General features: G+C 45.4%; 1 protein-coding gene across 1 annotated transcript in view; it reads right to left on the reverse strand.

Moving 5' to 3' along the window:
- Positions 1 to 16,273: 16,273 nt before the first annotated feature.
- CDHR3 (cadherin related family member 3) overlaps positions 16,274 to 17,729 on the reverse strand; it is a 67,909-nt gene continuing 66,453 nt past the window's right edge. Inside the window, 2 exon segments of the mRNA XM_087820867.1 lie at positions 16,274 to 16,342; positions 16,344 to 16,633. Of these exon segments, the coding sequence (XP_087676993.1) occupies positions 16,274 to 16,342; positions 16,344 to 16,633 (359 nt within the window).

The following is a 17,729-nucleotide window of genomic DNA, read 5'->3' on the forward strand; positions in this document are numbered from 1 at the left end:
GATACACAGATCTTCATGCACCTCCCACTTTCTGTGGGTGTTGTTATAAATGCCCCCCTACCCTCCTACCCTGCATGTTCATTTGAATATGAACTTAATGGATGCTAAATAAGTCAGCAAAGATGCTGTTTTTAGTACTGTTGAGCAGATGTGTTTCTGAGGAAATGTGCTTGTACAGGCAACGTCACCCACGTCACCCAAAAGGCACTTCAAGTCAGTGCCTTGCCAATCAGACAAACGACAGGCACACCAGCCTCCCATGGTGCCGCCTCTCTGGGGGAAGTGAAAGTGCAAATGCCATCTCCCCTCACAAATTTTCTTCTCCCCCCCCCCCCACACTGTGCTAAGGATTCTGGGGTCCTAAAATGAGGAAAGGACAGTCCCTGACCTGGAGTGACACAGACTAGCCAGTGCTGGGAAAATAGTCTGTGTTCAATAATTTTGATGGATTATGCCCAGCGGGGCATGGGTCAGCGGTTGAGCATCGACTTAGGATCTAGGAGATTGCTGTTCAATTCCCTGTCAGGGCACATGCCTGGGTTGTGGGCTTGATCCCCAGTCAGGGGCATGCAGGAGGCAGCTGATCAACGATGACTCTCTCATCATTGACGTTTCTATCTCTCTCTCTCTCCCTTCCTCTCTCTGAAATCAATAATAAAATTTAATTTAATTTAATTAAAAAAACAAAATAGGAATATGTCATTCAAGTTCTCTCCTAAGTTCCAGCACTTTGGGGAATTCTGGGAAAAGCAGTTCAGGCCAAGGAATGCTCACTGAGCCTGGGTGACTCATCCTCAGGGTTGAAGAATTCTTGCCCAAGGTCTGATATTCCCAGTTTGAGAATTACAGACGCACAGAGGCTTCTTAGAGCAGCTGCAAGCTGGAGCATTGGCTCAGAGGGCTTTACCCCTCTCCCCTGCCAAGCACTGTTGCCAAGCTGCTCTTATCTTGGGCTTTCAGGGAGGTTTCTTCCCAAGCAGACACCGGGCTTCCCTGCCTCAGATATAGCTGGTGTGGTAGGACAGGGGCCCGGTGCTGGGTCTAGCTCTGCTCCTAATTAGCTTGGTCACCTTGCCCTCTCTGGGCTTTCCTCTTCTTACCTGCATAACAAAGGGATTAAGGCAAATGACCTCAAAGCTATTTGCAGATTTAAAACTCCATAGGAGTTGTCTCATCTCTAAACTCAGCCCAACCCACAAGATTGTTGGGAGACTGGCACAAGGTGTGCAAAAGCCCCTGCAAACTGAAAAGCACTGTGCACATCAGCTCTTCTAATGACCATGAATCTTGTGAGCCCTGGAGCTGCCAGGGCCATCACCTCCCAGGCAGTGTACTGAATGGATTTGCCAGCTCCTTGGATCAGCAATTTAACAAAAGCCTGGCAGATTAGGTTTCTCGGAACCTTGACTTGGGGGCCTGTTCTGGTGAGCCACTTTCTCAAAGGCAGGAGATGTTCAGAGACCAGGTTGAATGGCAGAGGTGGGGACTCCGCCCCTTGCCCATCCCCCGCACTGAAAGTCCTGTGCCTGGTGACATAAGGCAGTAATAGGCCTTAAAAGAAAACCCCAAACTAAGAGTGTGGGTCACTCGCTCAACACACTTTACACCTCGTGAGTGGCCCAAACCCAGATCTGCACAGCCTGCATCAGCTACTGCCTTGACTGTCCTTTCTGGGCCCAGTGATGTTTGGCCTGAGGCCTCTATAGAGAAGCTAGAGGAACCGAGCTGAGAGGAGAATCCCTTAGGGCCTGGCCATGATGTGTCTCTGCACCCTCATCTGGAAGGGTTCCAACGTTCAGGCAGTCCCAGAAGGTCTCTAGGAAAAAGGCCCCATGGCTCACAGAAGAAACCCTACCAGGCTAGAAAAAGCAGTGACTGTTTACTGCTTACTCTGTACATGATCTTATTTAATATGCACACTGCTTCGGGGCAGACTGTGCCATCCCCGTTTTGCATGTTAGGAAACAGAAGAACAAAAGCGTTCAATAACTTAAGGTCACAAAGAGCCAGTATTTGACCCCAAGTGAATCTAATATCGAAGGTCACACTCTTAACCACTAAATCACATCTTCTCAAAAGCAGGAACAGCTTACCTTGGAGTTGTTCGTGGAAACTTCGCAACCAAAGTCAAGAGTCATTAGAATTTGGTGGGTTAAATAAATAAACCTCAAACAAAGACCCTACAGCTTTGCTTTAAGAAGTTATGTCTTTAGGATTCTAGGAGTCTTAAAATACAAAAGGGATTAGGCTTCAGTGGTAGTGTTCCAGGTCTTGGCAGAAGTCAGTCCAGGCAGAGAGGTCGCTTCCCCTGGTTAATACTCCGGCTCAACTGGACAACGCCAGGCCAAGGAAACACCAAGTTGAAATGAAGACTTCTGGCCCAGCCCATCCTCCTCACTAGATTCCCTCCCACTGCCAACCCTGGAGATTATGGTTATTTTACTTTCAATTCACTAAAAAAAAAAATCATACTGTGAGTTAGTGGCAGAGCTCCCAACACTCCATGTGTGGCTGGTCTGAGATGGGCCTCCCAGGTATGAAGCCCCCGGTTATTTTGAAAGCAGTTTGGCTTGACCCTAGAGGTTCTGGAGTTGGCTTTAGGGGATTGATGTAACATTGCAGAATAAACTGGGAACAAGCTAGTTGCGAGCATGTCAATATTCACAGCCCTTTCCCAGTTACAGGGGAAAGTTATAGGGGAAACGGGTGCTTGCCTGGCATAGGGAAAGGAGTTGAGAATGTTCAGCTCTCTAAAGGCCACTGGACCCACAGTGAGGGTTGCAGCTGGGTGCTTTGTGTCAAGGAAAAGAGTATTTAAATTGATGCTCAGCAGTTCCTCTCTCCTTACAGTTCCTCAAAGAGCATGAAGCTTATAGAAAAATAAAATTTCAGAACTTTTACAGAGACAGTAAGTGTGATACAAGAAGAATAAAGGTGTTGGAGGTGAATCGAATCTTTCACAGTTTTATTAATATCCCCATCCCCATCATCATCATGATTTTATTCTATTATTTGCAGGACAGGAGAAGGTACCAGATGCATCAATCATGGAAGCTATTATACCCACCATTCCTGGGTAAGAAAAGCTGCCCCAGTCATAACCCCTAAGGAGGGGAGTGTCCCCAACCTGTTCCTCATCCAGATTTTGCTATGTTTTTACCACGTGACCCTTGCCACATGTGCTTGGACAAGGGTGGATGTCTTGCCCAGGGCCTACCAGTCACCGACTGGCTAGTACTGTCTGATATGGCCCAGCTCAATCAACACTGTCCAAAGGAGAATAAGAATTAGCAATTAGGTCAATCAAATGATATCATTCTCTCTCAGGGAATTGATTTTGGAAATAAAGGGGAAACGAGCTAGTGGGTAGCAGAACAAGAATCCTAAAGATACACTTAGAAGATTAAGTGAAGATTGCAGTCCCTGAGTCACACTGATGCCAGGGCCCAGCTCTGCACATGGGCTGGCAGCACACCCTCACAGGTGGGTTCCACCTCCTGCTCAAGGGGGAGGATGTATCTTTTGTTGCAACTGAAGATATGTATTGTTACAACAGTGTTCCTCAGACAGAATGTTGAGAGGAATGTTTCATATAAAATGGGAGAATCCCAAACTGGCACATTAGAGGGGAGAGAGGGAGAGGATAGTGACGAGCATGTGCAGGGGGCCATGTGTTTGCCAGGATGTGTGAACACTTGGACTCGTGAGTATAGAAGAGAGCGCAGTTGGGGCCGTAATAGTTATCCACAAATGAAGACACGGGCTTGAAGAGTAGCCAAGTGAATGGTATGATAAGTAGGGATGTAATTTAATCCCTTTAAACTCTTGCCAAAAATCTAGTATTTGAACTTGCACCATTATATTAGTCAGGACCCTTTTGGTTTCAAGTGACAGAAACTTTACTCAAATTAACTTACGAAAGAATTGGATGGCTCACATAATTGACAAATCTAAGGACAGATCCAGTCATTACTGGATCCAAATGTATAATATCAGGAATCAGTACTTCTCTAGCTCTTACTCTGCTTTCCTCCAGTTGGCTTCATTTTTTTATTTGGCAGGGTATCTTTCCATATTTGACGTGGTGGCCACACATTGGCTTCATGTTTCGTGCTTACCTCCTTCCAGCTTAGCAGCCTCAACAACAACAAAAAAGAGTAATTCCTTAGGTGTACAGCACAAGTCCCAGAAACAGTTTTCTTTGGTCCCCTTGGGACATGTATCCATCCCTGACCCAATCTGTGGGACCAGGGAGACGCAATGATCTGATTGGCCTGGCCTGGTCATGTGCTGAGCTCTGGATCTAGAGCATAATGTCAGCCCCTCAGAACACAGGGCCTAACAGTAGGACATGGCTGTTACTGGAGGGATGTTGAACACAACAGATATTCGCCTCAGCCTCAAACAAAACAGTTGAGTACAACCTCTCTGGAGTAATGATCCTTGAACTCCTGACATTAACTTCCAGTAGCTGCCTTGAATGCCAAATGAGTTTCTGACCCCAATCTCCATGAGGCCTAACTATACTTTCATGATGGGTTTATGAATCATGGTTCTTATTTACAAACAACAGAGCCCATTCTAGTTTGTTTAAACAGAAAAAGACTGTATTAAAGGATATTCACAGTTCACAGGATGTCTGGCAGAGTTAGAAAATGGGGCTAGAGGCTCTGCAGCCATGAACAATACCCAAATCCCACTGGTTTGGTTGCAGACTTGATTCCACTGCCTGTGGTGCATGCTACTGGGAGCATCTCTGTCCCTGCTGCCTCCAAGGGCTCCATGTCCCCTGCCATGCTATGCACTCATCACCAAGATGCAATCCCACACAGCAGTTGCTTCCTTGCTTTTCATTCTTCCATATTGAAGTTTCATGTTGCTGCATTTAATCGACAGAGCCTAGGTCACATGCTTGTGTCCTAGGTGCAGAGTTAGTCTAGGAAACTGAGTTCTGACCTTCTGCACCTTCTGGGTTCTGGAGACATCAAGCTATGGGGCCAAGGCTCCTTATTTCCACATGTGGCCTCCCAGCAAGTCTGTGAGTCTCTGATTGTTGCAGCCAATGAAACCCAGTTAATGCAAGTAATTTGGCCAATGTAACTTGGGTAAAATTTAGCTTCGAAGTAGTATTTCCTTCCCAGCAAGACTGGATCATAGAAGCTCATGGTTTCTTATTCAAAAGGAAAACTCTCAGTGGGTCTTTTCAGGGGGCCTGTAAAGCAGAGCCACTTGGAGCCCTCCCAAGAGGGCTAACCTAAACCCATTTATCAAGCTTTTTTACAGAGCTCTACAAATGCTGTTGACAAGAAGCTGAGTTGCCAGGCAGGGGCTCCACGGCAAGGGTCTTCCCAGTCTGATAAATTTCCTTCAGAGTATAGAATCCTATAGAAGCACTTGCCAAGAGCTTAGATTATCTGACCTCCCTCCTGTGGCTCCCACTGCCTACTCAGGAGCTAAAGTCATTTAATTAAGGAATAGTTTTTGAGTATCAGCTATGTCCCAGGCGTTATACTAACATTGGACATACTCTGCCCCCAGGGAGTCTTCAGACAAGTAAATTAACCAAAACTTTAATGGAGTGAGGGGAGACAAGGACAGGAACAAAAATGTTCAATCATCATTATCTAGAAAGAGATGCCTAGTTTGCATTTTTAAGCAGACTTATTGATCAGGGTCACTATGGACCAAGCCAAGGTATTTGACCTAGTATAGAAGTATAGTCATTTTATTTTCTAAACACATAGTCTAACAAAGAAATGTCTTGGATTGGAGAATTCATTTGTGTAAAAGTCTTCTAAAGATATCACCATTAAATACATTTCATTATACTTAACAAGGGAAAAGAATAAAATCAGAGGAAATGATGACCACTTCAGAAAAATCTTACCAACGCAGTCAGTTGGAAGTCCAGTCTTTGACCACTGCCCCCCACCCCCACCCCTGGGGACTTGCAGAACTCCCCTCAGAATATTGGCATGTTCCACAAAGCAAAATATGGATTCTGACAGCAAGGGAAAGGAGGAAATGTCGACTGTAGACCTCAAATATTCTCTTCCACAGACCACAGACTTCATCGTTTCCACCCAGGTGGCAGGTACCCACAGGACCACTAGGTGTCGCTGTGAACCTGCGAGAGCGAGGCCTCACGCTGCAGGCTTGGTCTGTTTTCAATCAACACGACAGTTTTTCTTCCCGAGGCCCCAGGGGTGTGCTTGGAATTTTTATTTCTTGAGAAATCCTGTGATTCAGCTGCCCTTTGTTGGCCCTGTTCGAGCTGTGCTAGCTCTGCCAGCCCCCCATTCAGGGGGCTCTCCCGCAAGCGTCTCCAGGCCAACCAGCCACAGCGCCACGTCTCTCTCTGCTCTTCCTATGAACATCCCTTGCCTCTACTCTACTCTACTCTCCCCTTCCCTGTTCCTTTCTTCACAGCCCTGTCTATCTTTCTCTCCAGGTGCCCAGTGACACTAATGAGCTCCCATGCTCGGTGCCAAGGGCCCCATCCTAGAAAGGCTTGTCCGAACCCTGGTGAATTTCAAGGCACCTAAATCAGCTCCCGCATGAAGCAAATTTCTCCTCACCTTCTCCTTCTGATTCTATCCCCAACCTTGCCCTCTTCTTCAAAAGCATCTGGGCAAGATTAAGTCAGTGTTGGACTGGGAGCCACAAGAGGCTAAACTTCTTACCAGGAATTCCAGACCCTAGTTCTGGCATAAAGGAGCTTATAAGCCACACTTGCTTTCAGACCCCACCTCCCTCTGCCACTTACTAGCTGTGGGACCTTTGGCAGGTCATTCACCCTTTCTGAGCCTCACTTCTTCATAAGTTAAATTAGATAGTACCTCCAGATGTATATATTAAGTAAAATTATAAATACAAAGGACCCCACAGGATCTTGCATGCTACAAGCATACAATAAATGCAAAATGCTTTTTATTATTATTACATGGACACTTACGCAAACACATCAGCACACACTCAACCAAACAAAGACATAGAGTTGGGGAGCCTCATTCGCATGAATCTGTGACAAGATGGTATGTTAAGGAAACAAAAGCCCAGAGAATGCTGTATTCAGAGATACCAAGTACCACTGTAGATTTTAACCCTCTCCGCTTATGTCAACAGCAATAAAGTTGTTCTGAGCCCAGCTTGGAGCTGTCTTGGTCAATAGCCATAGCTTGCTTGGCAAAATGCCCTGATAGCTGTCCTGGGGCCTTCAGGGAAAAGGCCACTTGTGGGTGGAGACAGCACTCCCTCCCCCAGGTTTGGAATGGCAATCCCTGGTGTCCAGCTGTCACATTGCTGAGTGGGTTTTTCTGGGTGCCCACAGGAAGGAATTCTGACTGTGGATGCCCTGCAGCTGCTCTCTGCAGGCCCTGAGACTACAGACTCTGGAAAGCTTGGGGAAAGGTGGGAAAAGGAACCTGCTTTTTGTTTTTTTCCCAGTCTTTTTTTTTTTAATCTTCAACCAAGGCTTTTTTTATCATTGATTTTTAGAGAGATGGAAGGGAGGGAGGGAGGGGGAGAGAAAAAACCACATTGAGGTGAGAGACACATCCATTGGTTGCCTCCTACACACACCTCGTCTAGAGGATCAAACCTGCAACCCAGGTACGTGCCCGTAATTAGAATTCGACCCCTGGTACATGGGCCAATGCTCTAACCACTTAGCAACACCAACCAGTGCAGGAGCCTGTCTTTTAAGAGACTTTTCTGGACCACTCAGTGGAAGCTAAATGATAAAAGAGCCCCTGCTGGCCAACTTTAGTTAATGCATGCAGCCCCTTACCCTTTGGGAAGAGGGGGCTGTTTCTGAGTGACACATCTTTTCTTTTCCTTTTTAAATGTATCTTTATTGTTGAAAGTATTACAGGTGTCCCATTTTTTTCCCCATTGACCCTCTCCACCTCACTCCCACCCCCTCCCCAGGCCTTCACCCCGTTATTGACTGTGTCCATGGGTTATGCATACATGCATGTAACTTCTTTGGCTAATCTCCTCCCACAACCCTCCACCCCCTTCCCTCTTCCCTCTGAGATATGACCATCTGTTGCATGCCTCAAAGTCTCTGGGTGTATTTTGTTTGTCAGATTCTTTTGTTCATTAGCTTCCTCTTAAAGAAGACCCTTCAACCTTTCATGTAGTACTGGTCTGGTGGTGATGAACTCCTTTAGCTTTTTCTTATCTGTGAAGCTCTTTATCTGACCTTCAGCTCTAAATGATAGCTTTGCTGGGTAGAATAACCTTAGTTGTAGGTTCTTGCTTTTCAACACTTTGAATATTTTTTGCCACTCCCTTTGGCCTACAAAGTTTCTTTTGAGAAATCAGCTGATAGTCATATGGGTGCTCCCTTGTAGGTAACCAACTGCTTTTTTCTTGCTGCTTTTAAGAGTCTCTCTTTGTCTTTAACCTTTGACATTTTAATTATGATGTGTCTTGCTGTGGGCCTCTTTGGGTTCCTCCTGTTTGGGACTCTCTGTGCTTCCTGGATTTGTAAGTCTATTCCTTTCACCAGGTAGGTGGAAAGGTTTCTGTCATTTTTTCAAATAGGTTTTCAATTTCTTGCTCTCTTTCTTCTCCTTCTGACATCCCAATAATACAAATGTTGGGCCACTTGAAGTTGCCTCAGAGACTCCTTATACTGTCTTCACATTTCTGGATTCTTTTTTCTTTTTATTCTTCTGGTTGGGTGTTTTTTGTTTCCTCATGTTCCAAATTGCTGATTTGATTCTCAGCGTCCTCTTCTCCACTGTTGACTCCCTGTAAATTATTCTTCATTTCAGTTCATGTAGCCTTCATTTCTGATTGGTACTTTATGTCATCGATGATCTCACTAGTTTCCTTAATAGTCTTACTAAGATCCTGGAGCATCCTTATAACCATGATTCTGAAATCTGTATCTAGTAGCTTGCTTGGCTCTATGTCATTTAGTTCCTTTTCTGGAGATTTCTCTGTTTTTTCCTTTGTGACATATTTCTTCACCTCCACATTTTGGTTGCTTCCAGGTGTTTTTTTTTTATGTATTAAGTAGAGCTGTTATGTTTCCTGGATTTTGTAGGGTGGCTTTATGTAGTAGGTGTCCTGTAGGGTCCAGTGGCTCAGCCTCCCCAGTCACCTGAGCTGGACCTTCTAGGTGCTCCCCTGTGTGGGCTGTGTGCACTGTCTTGCTGTAGTTGAGCCTTGGTTGCTGTTGGCGTCACTGGGAGGAATTGACTCCTAGGCCAATCAGCTGTGAGGACCAGCTGCAACTACAGCCAAAGAGCTGCTGTGCTGGAGAGACCCCCTGTAGAGCAGGATTTACTTCAGTGGAGCTTTGGTGTTCACCAAGTCTGCCACTTGAGTGTGTCACTCATGGATGGGGTAGGGTTGTAATCCAGTGTGGTGGAGTCTGACCACCAGGTGCACTGTCTCTAGGGCCTCCCTGGAGGTGCAAAGTCAGCCTCTGCCAGTGCCTTGCCCAGGGTCACCCAGCATGAGCTACACAGCAAACCATAGATGGCTGCTACTTGTGCTGGGCTTGGCAGTGTATAGGAGAGACAAACTATGCACCAATGCAGGCTGCCACTACTGCCAGGCCTGGGGCCTATGTGGCACACTCAGGCCGGCTGCTGCTTGTTTAATAGATTTTAGGAAAGTCCCAAGCGTGAGGCTAGAGAGGCCACTTGCATAGAAAAGGCACTGGAAATGGCTTGGATGAGCTTGCAAGTAGGGAGGGGCAGGGTCTCCAGGAATCACCAGGGTAAGGCCAAAAGTGAAGTCAGGTGCTGGAGATTCAGAGATAGTGCCTGCCTGTGGGCTCTGTAGGGAGCGAGCTTGTAAAAGGAGCAATGGCCTCTGCCAGCTCCTCTGTCTGGGAGAAAGCTGCTCCCCTCTAGCTCTCTCCCTGATTCCAGGCAAGTTAGTTCCTCCCCAAATGTCCCAGTTCCCTTCTAAGCTACTGCCGCAATGCTGGAGCTCAGAGGGAGCGCATCTGAGTGAGTCCATGCGCAGGCCCTTTAAGAGGAAAGCCTGGGACTCCAGCAGCCTCTGTGTCACTCAGCGACAGTCCCTGCTGGTTTTTATGGCCTGAAGTTGTGGGGATTTCTCTTCTTTGTCCTGGAACCTTGCGCTAGGGGGCCTGTTGTGGGGCTGATACCCCTCACTCCTCCGGGAAACCTCTGCCACCGAGATATCCCTCCTGGGTTTAAACCGCGGCACTGGGTGTGGGCCCATGACTGAGTCCACGATTCAGCCCCGATCCACCCGTGTCTGGATGCTTTTTCAGTTCCCTGGTTGTAGGGCTTCTGTTCAGCTAGATTTCTGGAGGTTCTGAGTGATGGTTGTTCTGTATTTTAGTTGTAATTTTGATGTGGTTGCAGGAGGCGGCACATACTGCGGTTACCTACACCGCCATCTTGTCCTGAGTGACACATCTTGATTTAAAGCCTTTGAAAGGAGCTTGATAAGTCATGCTCAGATGAGCCTGCTTTTGTAGAGTAACAAGCAGAATCATGTTTTTTAAACCAAAAATTAGGACTGATAATTATGGTTTATACTCATGAGAATGGTAGGATACACCATTTTAAGTAAGGACTGTCTCCAAAAATCTGATCATATGGCTCCAGTTTTCCAGGACATACTCATTTTTTTCCTCTAAACAGAGGAGTTTTCTAAGGACTTGGACTCTCTTGAGAGTGTCAGGCAACCATTTTTTTTCATACAACACAGATCTCTTTGTGCAAGTTGTTTAATGAGAACTGTGCTTTTTCAGATTGAGAGCTTATCTAATGCACCGTTCAGGTTGAATGAGGTGCCTGCCACCTTTTCCACTGCAGGGTACTGAATCCAGACCTAGAAAATACAGTCCAGGCCTGTTTCCTCTGTTTCTTTGAAGCCAGTTTGGAGTCTTGGCAGGAAATTTGGTGTGGCAAAAACTTTACTCTTTACTCGCCCAACACATACACGACCACCATCCCCCAGAGCAGTGGATTTCACAGAGGAGGAATGGGGCATTTAGGAAGAGCTGCTCCATGTGATCTGAAATAGCTGTACCTGGTAGCTTCCCCTGGGAGATGGGCTAACCCTGAAGGGCCCTTTTATCTAATTCAGGAATAGCGCCCAAGAGAACTCAGGACTCCTCTCTTAGCTGTGGTACTCCTTCAGAAAGGTCCTACAAGGTTTTCATGCACCCACTTCCACCATTTTCCACCTCTGCCACCCTGGACCAAGCCAGTGCCATCTTATATCCAGATTAATCCAATAGCCACCTAATTGATCCCTCTATTTTCACCCCTGTTTCCTACCTCCATGAAGTCTTATCTCAAGTCATCAATCAGGGAGATACTTTTATTTTTTTAATTTATTAATTGAACTTTTAGAGAGAGAGAGAGAGAGAAATACCGATTTGCTATTCTACCCACACTATGCACTCATTGGTTGATTCTTGTATGTGCTCCAGCCCACAACCTTAGCATATCAGGATGATGCTCTAACCAACTGAGAAACCTGACCAGGGCCAAGAGAGATGCTTTTAATACATAAATCAAATTATGCCACTCCTCTTCTCAAAACCCTGCAATGACTCCTTACCACATTCAGAGAAAAAGCTAAGGTCCTTACAACGGCTCATAAGGCCCTATGTGATGATCATACATGCCCCACAAACCACACATCCCCACCCCCAGATACACACCCACTTCCTCTGCCTGGAGTCATCTTCTCCGATCCTTGGGCTCATAACGCTGTTCCTCCTACTGATTCTCAACTCCTCTGCGCCTTTGCACTCTCTGCTGAAAGGTTCTTCCCAGTTACCTGAATGGCTCTTTCCCCACTTCCACTGCTTCACTCTCACCTTAATGGGCACCTTCCCTGACCACCCTCCATGACTCTGACCCTGTTCACTTTTCTCAATAACATTTACCACCATTAACACACACACACACACACATACACACACACTATATATATAGATATATAGATATAGATATATAGATATATAAAATCTGCCTATCATCCCTGTAAAAATAAACAAGGGCCAATCGTATGAGAACAGCAAAGACTACTTATTCATAGCTTACTATAGCAAGGGAGTCAGCCACTGTCACTTGCATTTTAGCAGAGACTCAAAGGTGGGCAGAGGAGTGGGAAAGATTTTTTGTGGAAAAGGAGGAAGGCTTCAGGTGTGCCTGAATTGGAGGCTGTTGGCACAGGGAAGCTGTAAGTGGGCTAAGTAAGAAGGGAGGGTCCTGTGTGATGGGCTGTAGGTGCACATTTAGCTTTCTCTGGTCAATCCTGAATTGGAAGCAAGGACAAAAATTAGGGAAACTCTTAAATATATTAAGTTCTGTCCACTTGGGCTGACTGTTATGGAAGTGATGCTCAGCTTCCTAGAAAAGGGATTGATCTCCTGGATGGGTTGTTGCAGGTTGTAGGTCAGAGTTCCATTTCTATATACAGTCTAGCCACTGTCTATCTGTATATTCAATGTCTCATCCCTCACTAGGATATAAACACTAAGAACACTGCTTAATTTACTGCTGGATCCCCAGAGCCTAGAACCACGCCTGGTACTAGTAGACACCTGGTAACTTTTATTGTTGATTGTGATAGTGTTTGTCTAGATCTGGTTAAAAAAGCTGTGACTCTGATATGTGACCTGGGTAGAAAACTAACTACACACATGCTTGATTCAGTCCAATTCTACAAATGCCAGTTGAGTGCCTGCTACATTCCCAGGAAGCTCTGAATTGGGTCGTGGTTATTTGCTCCAGATTACACAAGAGAGGTATTGGTGGACAATGGATTGGAGACCAGAATTCTGAGTGCTTTAGTCTTAGCTCAGAATATCTCTTCCCTCCCATTTTGAACTCATTTCTAGCTTTAAGATCCCTCTCTCAGGTCCCGGGCCTCACATTATATGTTCAGAGACTGATCTGGTCCACATCTACTTTCTCCAGCCCTCACTGCCTATGAAACTCATTTAGTTCTCATAAAGTGCCTGTGTCATAGCTGGTAGTCTTGTCATTGAGCCTGTTCTCTTTTCAGTTGTGTTATTCCCTTAGAACAAGAGGCCATGTCTTGCCTCCAATACAGGTGACACATAGGAGGGTCTCAGTGATCCAAGTCTCCCCTCGCCTTCCCCCATCCTATGTTTGACCTTTTCCCTGAGCTCCAGATCAGATGTTTCAGTGACCTCAAGATACTTCCATCTTCCATACAAAGAAGTCACACCTCTTCAAAGCTGTCATCTGGAGGTGTATAAACAGGATGCTAGCCTGATAACCCAAGACTGGGGCCCCTACTTGGGCATCTCAACTGTTTTCTGACAAGGACTGCCCATTAAGTTTTTAAAAAATATTTAAACGGTTCTGAATTATCTGTCCTTTCAGAAAGGAGATTCCAGGTTTTGGTTAATTTACCTTTCAGATATAACACTAAAAGAACCAAAAAATAAATAGAACAAGATGGACCTGGAAATAGAACCTTTCGGGATGGCTTATGAGCAGACTGCATTCAGCTGTAGCAGACAGAATGTAAGCTCCTCATGGGCAGTGGTTTGGGGCTGCTGTGTTTACTAATGAGCCAACGCCTAGCACACAGTAGATGCTCCATAAAGATTTATTGAATGAATGGGAGGTATGAACACGCACATAAAGTTTGAAATGAGAAATGCCAAGTTATAGTAGCAATTGTTATCAATATTCATTCATTTTGTTGCTTTAATTTTCTCAGCCATCACAAAACATATTTCATAAAAAGGCAAACAATAGAACTACAAACATGAAAGAGGGCTCTGAGGAGTGAGAGTGTCACTGCCTAGTTTCTGTTACTGAGCCACACATGCTTAACACAGGTGGAGATGTGGTCCCTGGTTCCTGCCTCCTACTAAGCACATGGAAAGCTCAAACTTGAGAATTCACCATGTGGTTTTAAATCCCTCAACAATTAGGGATCCCTCTGTGGTCTAATCCCTGAATGTCTTTGCTCCAATTTTATAATGGCTCAAAATCAGGCATGTCAAAATTAGCTACAATAAATTCATTCATGTATAAGACCTTGGGAAAGAAATGGGGGAAATCTTTCACAAGATCCACAATGGTCCCTGCTTCATTTCATCCAGATAACTTCTATTTTCCCCAAACCTGGTAAGTGTTAGAAACCAATAGCCTAAACCCTGGACCTCAGACTTCTGATTTCCACTAATGAAAGAGCAAATATGCAAAAGAAAAGGCAGAATTTCTCTTGGCTGAAGCCTCCTGGTGCACCCCCAATCCCACATGTGGAGTTGCTCAGGGTTCACATCCTGGGGCTGGGCAGATAAGAAGCTCTTCTTGCCCATCATCGCCAGGGAAGAAAGTGAGCTCTTCAAGCAGACCCCAGTTTTCAGGAAGCCCCTTCCTGTTCTGAGCTTATATCCCTTCTTCTGTCCGAGAAGCACAATTCCCTCCAGCCCTGTCATCACTGAAGAAGGGAGAACAGCTGCTCACCGCCCTCTTTCTAATCATCCTTAATGGGCTCATAAACAGTTATTAGGTCCCCCTTCAACCTTCTCTGAGCCTCATTTTATTTGCATTGAGGCTGAGAGCTTCTGAAGAAGGCATTTTACTCAGGACTCCACAGACTTTCAGAGTCTTAAATGGGTAATCGGCCACTTCACCCACTTTAACCTCCACAAATGAACAGCTCTGCCTTCTTTTGCAAAATTTAAACCTATTCAAGGGAGTTCCCTGGCAACCAACCCTTATTAATAAATCATTGCCTGCTGCAAGCCAGGACAGGGCATTTTTTAAAATGTTTCTTTTTCTTGAGAAGTCACACTGGTACACAGGCACACAATAAACTAGCAGTGTCTCCCTCTGAAGTTCTGCATTTGCAGGATGGATCTTGCATGTCCCCTACAGGCCATTGTGGGGAGTTCTCATCTGGTTCCTCAACTGGGAAGGGGATGCTGCTCTGAGAGACTCTCACCCAGTCCTCTCTTGTGGGTATTGGACTAATGCCTCAGCAATTGGGGAGCAGGACATGGAGGTAAAACATTGCTCAGTTTCCACTGAGGCACAAGATGAAAAGTTCCATTTCCTATCCCATCATGGTGTGGTTTATTTTCAGTTCACTGCTCACCCCAGTTGTAGGGTTGGTTAGAGGAGCCCATTGTGTCCTCACTCGACTCCTGTGGTTCCCTCCAATCTCAAGAGGCAGGGGAGGAGCAGCATATGGAGGTTGTAACGTTCGTGTTTTTTGGCTTTAAGAAAAAGAATGACTTCATTTCAAGATAAATTTTAATCTGGATGGCTAAAGTTAAAAGGACTGACAACACCAAGTGTTGACAAGGAAGGAAAGCAACCAGAGCTCTCAGTCATTGCTGCTGGAAGTGTAGAGTGGAACCACCAACTTTGGAATTCTCAGCAGATTCCAGCAATGGCTCTAGCATGTCCACTTTTAGGATCATGCTCCAAAGAAACACACGTTTATGCTCACCAGAAGACGTGCACAAGAAAGTTTATAGCCCTGGAGTTTATAATAGTGAAAAACTTAAAGCAGCCACAACAGTAAGAGAACTGAACTGCTGAAATACAGTATGACATGGATGAATCTCACAGACATGATATGCCAAGCAAAAAAAGCCAGACATAAAAGAGCACATCTTTGTAATTCCATTTATATGAAATTCAAAAAAGCAAAGCTAATCTATGATGATAAAGGTCATCCTGCCTCTGGGAGGAGTCTATTATCAAGCTGAATACCTTATGTCTGTGCACTTTATTGAATATAAGTTATGCCTAAAAAAAAAAAAAAAAAATCAAAGAAGGTGTTTACTGTTTTCTTCTTCCCAGAAGAATAACTCATTATTTATTCACTCCCCCCCCCCCCCATGGCTTGTTTTGAAAAAGATTTAAAGTGACTTACAAAGATGTATGGTGTTGAATTGTATTTATAAGTGAAAAATTCTGGGCAATAGTAAAGTGAAGGCAGGAAAAGAAGATGAAATCGGATATGTGGGTAGTCCTCAGCATTAACGTCATGACGTTCTGTGCTTTTCCTGGGGTGAACTGAATGGAGCGTCCTAGCAGTCAACAGGAAGAGAAACACACAATTTCACATCCAAAAGTTAAAAGTTCAGCTGAGATCAATTTCTCCTGTGCCATCTCAGAAAAAGGCAACTATGCAGTCAAACCCCTTTATGCTGCTTTAAACATCCCATATGGGACCCTGGATCTCCAAGCCCCTTCAGGCCACATTTTCACTCCCATGGCACCTTATATGCTCTCATTGAATTTAGGGTGAGGCAGCACCCTCAGACAGTCAAGGTCCCTCTCCCGTGCTCTTCTGTGGGACCAGCAAGACACTGGTTACTTTCCTGGGTGTGATTTGGGGAAGGCTCTGCTCTTGAGGGCTGCGTCTCTGTTCTTTGGGCTGCCTGGCTTGACATCCTGGTTTCTGGAACCTGGGCCTGCATCCTCAGCCTGTGCTTTGCCACTTAGCCCATCTCCTTCCTTGTCGGTGCTCCTCGGTGGCCCAATCCCTCCTGCAGAGGCAGCTCTGCTTGGAGCAGCTCCCTGGCAGCTGGGCTCTTTCCACTTTGGCATTTGTGCTAAGGGATCTTTCCACTTTCTGGCTCCAGTTTTTGAGTTGAATTCATATTTTGCCCCAGTAACTAGGGGGGGAAATATAATAACCATGTAAACAAAGGAATTGAAATGATTCTCTCCTCCCCATTTCCACCCTGCTCTATTCTCAACTCCAGAAGCAGATGAAGCATGCTAGAAGGTGAGACAGAAAACACGTTTGTGAACAGTGCAAGCATCGTCACCAGCCTGCCCTTTCCATGAGCCATGCGGCTCTGACCACACAGATAGCAAATACTATGTCTCCATGGATAGAAAGGTTTAAGAGAGTCTTAAGGCCACATAAACCTGGAACTCCATGTGCGCTTCTCATGGGGTTACCCATTTCATTCTAATTTGTTTTAAAAGACCCCTAAATCCTGGCTATTAAAAGGAATTCACCAAGTAAGGAGGAAAAGACTTTGATTTTATTTATGTTAGGTTAGCAGAGATTTGTAGACACAGACACACAAATCTGGTCCCAGCTGAGATGATGCAAGGGAGCCATTTTTATTGTGTCAGAGCCAGCAGACACTAATGGATGTGTCTGTTCACATTAGTACAGTTGGCTCACTTCTTCCTTCTTCCTTCTCTCAAACACACAAATGCAGAGTAACGGCCTTGGTTCTCCCTAGCCTTTACCTTGGAGTTTCACGCGAGCCCCTGCTCCTGCCATTTCCATGCAGCACAAGTGGCCTCTCGGCTGAGAATCCCACCACCACTTATGCTAATGTGGGCACATTATGGTAACAAGTACCTAATAATAGAGGGAAATTTAATTCCAGCAGTAGCAGCAGCAGCCTCTCCTGGAGAGGAGCCATCTTCCTTCGGAGGACGACAGAGCCATTTGCATGTGAGTGTGGCAGGGAGCCAACACACTTGCCTCCTGAATTTGGTTTCCTTCCCTTTATTCATGTCTATAATTGAGCCTTTGTCAGTGGAAGGATGTGTGTAAAGGAGCTAAATTTGGAGCTGATTTCATTGGGGTGATGAGAGTTTTGGAGGCCAGCTTTACCTTATGTTTATCTTGCCAACCAAGAAGAAATTCTTGGCCCTGATCTAGGAAAAAAAAGAAGCCAAGCTTCCCATTTCTCCATATCTCTCACTACCAAATAGGATGGTGCTGGAAGCATTCAGAAAGGATAG

Source organism: Miniopterus natalensis, chromosome 10, assembly GCF_054644295.1.
Source record: "Miniopterus natalensis isolate mMinNat1 chromosome 10, mMinNat1.hap1, whole genome shotgun sequence".
Classification (NCBI taxonomy): domain Eukaryota; kingdom Metazoa; phylum Chordata; class Mammalia; order Chiroptera; family Miniopteridae; genus Miniopterus; species Miniopterus natalensis.